The sequence below is a fragment of the Macrobrachium nipponense genome, chromosome 29, assembly GCF_015104395.2.
Source record: "Macrobrachium nipponense isolate FS-2020 chromosome 29, ASM1510439v2, whole genome shotgun sequence".
NCBI lineage: Eukaryota > Metazoa > Arthropoda > Malacostraca > Decapoda > Palaemonidae > Macrobrachium > Macrobrachium nipponense.
Genome location: NC_061092.1, coordinates 11,032,550 through 11,035,049, shown reverse-complemented (window position 1 = coordinate 11,035,049; position 2,500 = coordinate 11,032,550). Strand labels below are relative to the sequence as shown.

General features: G+C 31.5%; 1 protein-coding gene across 1 annotated transcript in view; it reads left to right on the top strand.

The window, feature by feature from the left end:
• The window catches only part of LOC135206123 (protein unc-119 homolog B-like), a 127,725-nt gene that overhangs the window by 106,596 nt on the left and 18,629 nt on the right, over positions 1-2,500 (top strand). Inside the window, exon 4 of the mRNA XM_064237365.1 lies at positions 1,962-2,076. Coding sequence (XP_064093435.1) covers positions 1,962-2,076 — 115 coding nt within the window. The remainder of the gene's footprint in view (positions 1-1,961; positions 2,077-2,500) is intronic.

Sequence of the window (2,500 nt, the reverse complement as noted above, 5' to 3'; positions counted from 1 at the left end):
CCGTTTTATTCAGGTGATTCATCTGTCTACTTAACTATCTATCTCCTATATCGGTATTCTCCTTCTTATTTGAATCAGGTAAATTATTATTATTATTGTTATTATTATTATTTATTTTTTTTTTTTTTTTTTTTTTTTTACAAATTCTAAGTAATTTTTCCCCAGCACGAGCCTTCAATCTCTCATACCCGATCATTTTCAGCCACGTAATCCCCCAACGCTCTGTTATTATATTTAATGGAAACGTCTCCGAGATCTTTGAGACCACTGTGCGATGTCTTTATGCATTTTAGTAGCAATTATATGAGTAGTAAGTGCTAAGTGCAAGGCACTTTTGGAGATTGTAAGATAACTTCTCGACGTTTCAGTCTCTAATAACAGAGAAGAGTCTGGGACAAAGTGCTTGGGGAAGCGTTATAAGCTTTTGGTTTTTCCACCTTTAAAAATGCTTGCATTTTCTTGAATAATATATTTAAGGAAAATGATTATGAGGAGCTCTCTCTCTCTCTCTCTCTCTCTCTCTCTCTCTCTCTCTCTCTCTCTCTCTCTCTCTCTCTCTCTCTAGTATATAGTATATATATATATATATATATATATATATATATATAGTATATATATATATATATCTATATATATATATATATATATATATATAAACGTGTTTTTAATATTTCAGACCTACCTGTACACTGGATTACTCGCCTTATATAGAAACATGACTTAATTATGTTGTGAATATTGTGTGATTCTTGGAGGTACCGAACTCATATCTCTCTCTCTCTCTCTCTCTCTCTCTCTCTCTCTCTCTCTCTCTCTCTCTCTCTCTCTCTCTCTCTCTTTAAACATGAGTTCTATGTAAATTGAAACGCATACCGAATTACTTGCTGTATGTAGAACCATGACAAAATATATTTATATAAATTATAAATATTGTGTTTCTTGGAGTACAGCTTTCTCTCTCTCTCTCTCTCTCTCTCTCTCTCTCTCTCTCTCTCTCTCTCTCTCTCAAGATATTCACGCCCCGTCCCTTCCTTTTTCTTGCATTTCTTATATTTTTCGCAGCATATTGCACCACACAGCGTGTTCCTTTCTGGAAACCAAGAGCTTTGTAACTTAATCACGACTGTGTTGCTTTTCTCCTTTCACGTTAATAACGTTTATTTATTATGATTAGTTATTTCATTCAAACAAGACTCGCAAATAAAGGCTGGGAAATCTACGGCAATGATTTTGACGACACCGAAGTTGGAACAGAGTTCCAGAGCCTGTTGATGGGTGTCAGGGAATTATTGTTAATTTTAGACTTGCCGTAATGTTACTGGAACGGAAGGAAGGAGAAAATTCCAGTGCTTGGGGTTCGCTAGAGAGAAGCTGTTGCTCATTGTTATTTTCTGGTTGAAAAATCATTTTGTCTACCTATATGGGTTGGAGGTATATATATTATATATATATATATATATATATATATATATATATATATATATATATATATATATATATATTATATATATATATATATTATATATATATATATATATAATAATATATATATATATATATATTATATATATATATATATATATATATATATATATATATATATAAAATATATATATATATATATACAATATATAATATATATATATACATATATATATATATATATAATACATATATATATATAGGATATATATATATATATATATATATATATATATATATGCACATAATACTTATATATACATATGTAATATATATATATATATATTATATATATATAAATATGTATAATTTACTTCCTGTTATGTAATTCATGTAATGTTATTACATACTATCTCAGGGGTCTTTTTAAACTACATTAATAATGATAATAATAATAATAATAATAATACATGCTATGGATTAATATAGAGAAATGTCAAATCTTTTACATTATCTCAAGTTATTCCTTACCTTTCCAGAACTGGAAGAAGACGAACAGGAGGTCGACCAGGAAGAATCCGATCCGAACGCAGGACGCTTCGTCCGGTACCAGTTCACCCCACAGTTCCTCAAACTGAAAACCGTTGGAGCAACGTGAGTCTAATGAACGCGGCTTTCACGATAAATGTTTACAGAGGTACATATCTATATATCGAGTGTAGTTAGGCGCTGGCTTCGTTCAAGCGGTGGTAAACGTGACTTTTTTTCAGTTTCGCGAGGAAAAGTTCGTGATTTTCTTGCGCGATTGGGCTCGTAAGTTCGAGGAAGTTTGGAATTTTGTTTGTTAAGTTGGGGGGGGGGTTGAGGTTTGTTTGTCCCTTATCGATTATTGACCCATGGTCTATTTTTGGGTTACGGGTTCCTGTCTCCTGACCTTGAAGTTTGAGCTTGTAATGGTTCTTATAATCATTTATCATGGCTGCGAGTGAATTATATGCTGTTTTATGACAGTCTTTTTATAGTTATTGATGCCTTGCACGATTATTGCGTTAGTGGTATTTGTGCGAATTTTAAGTCT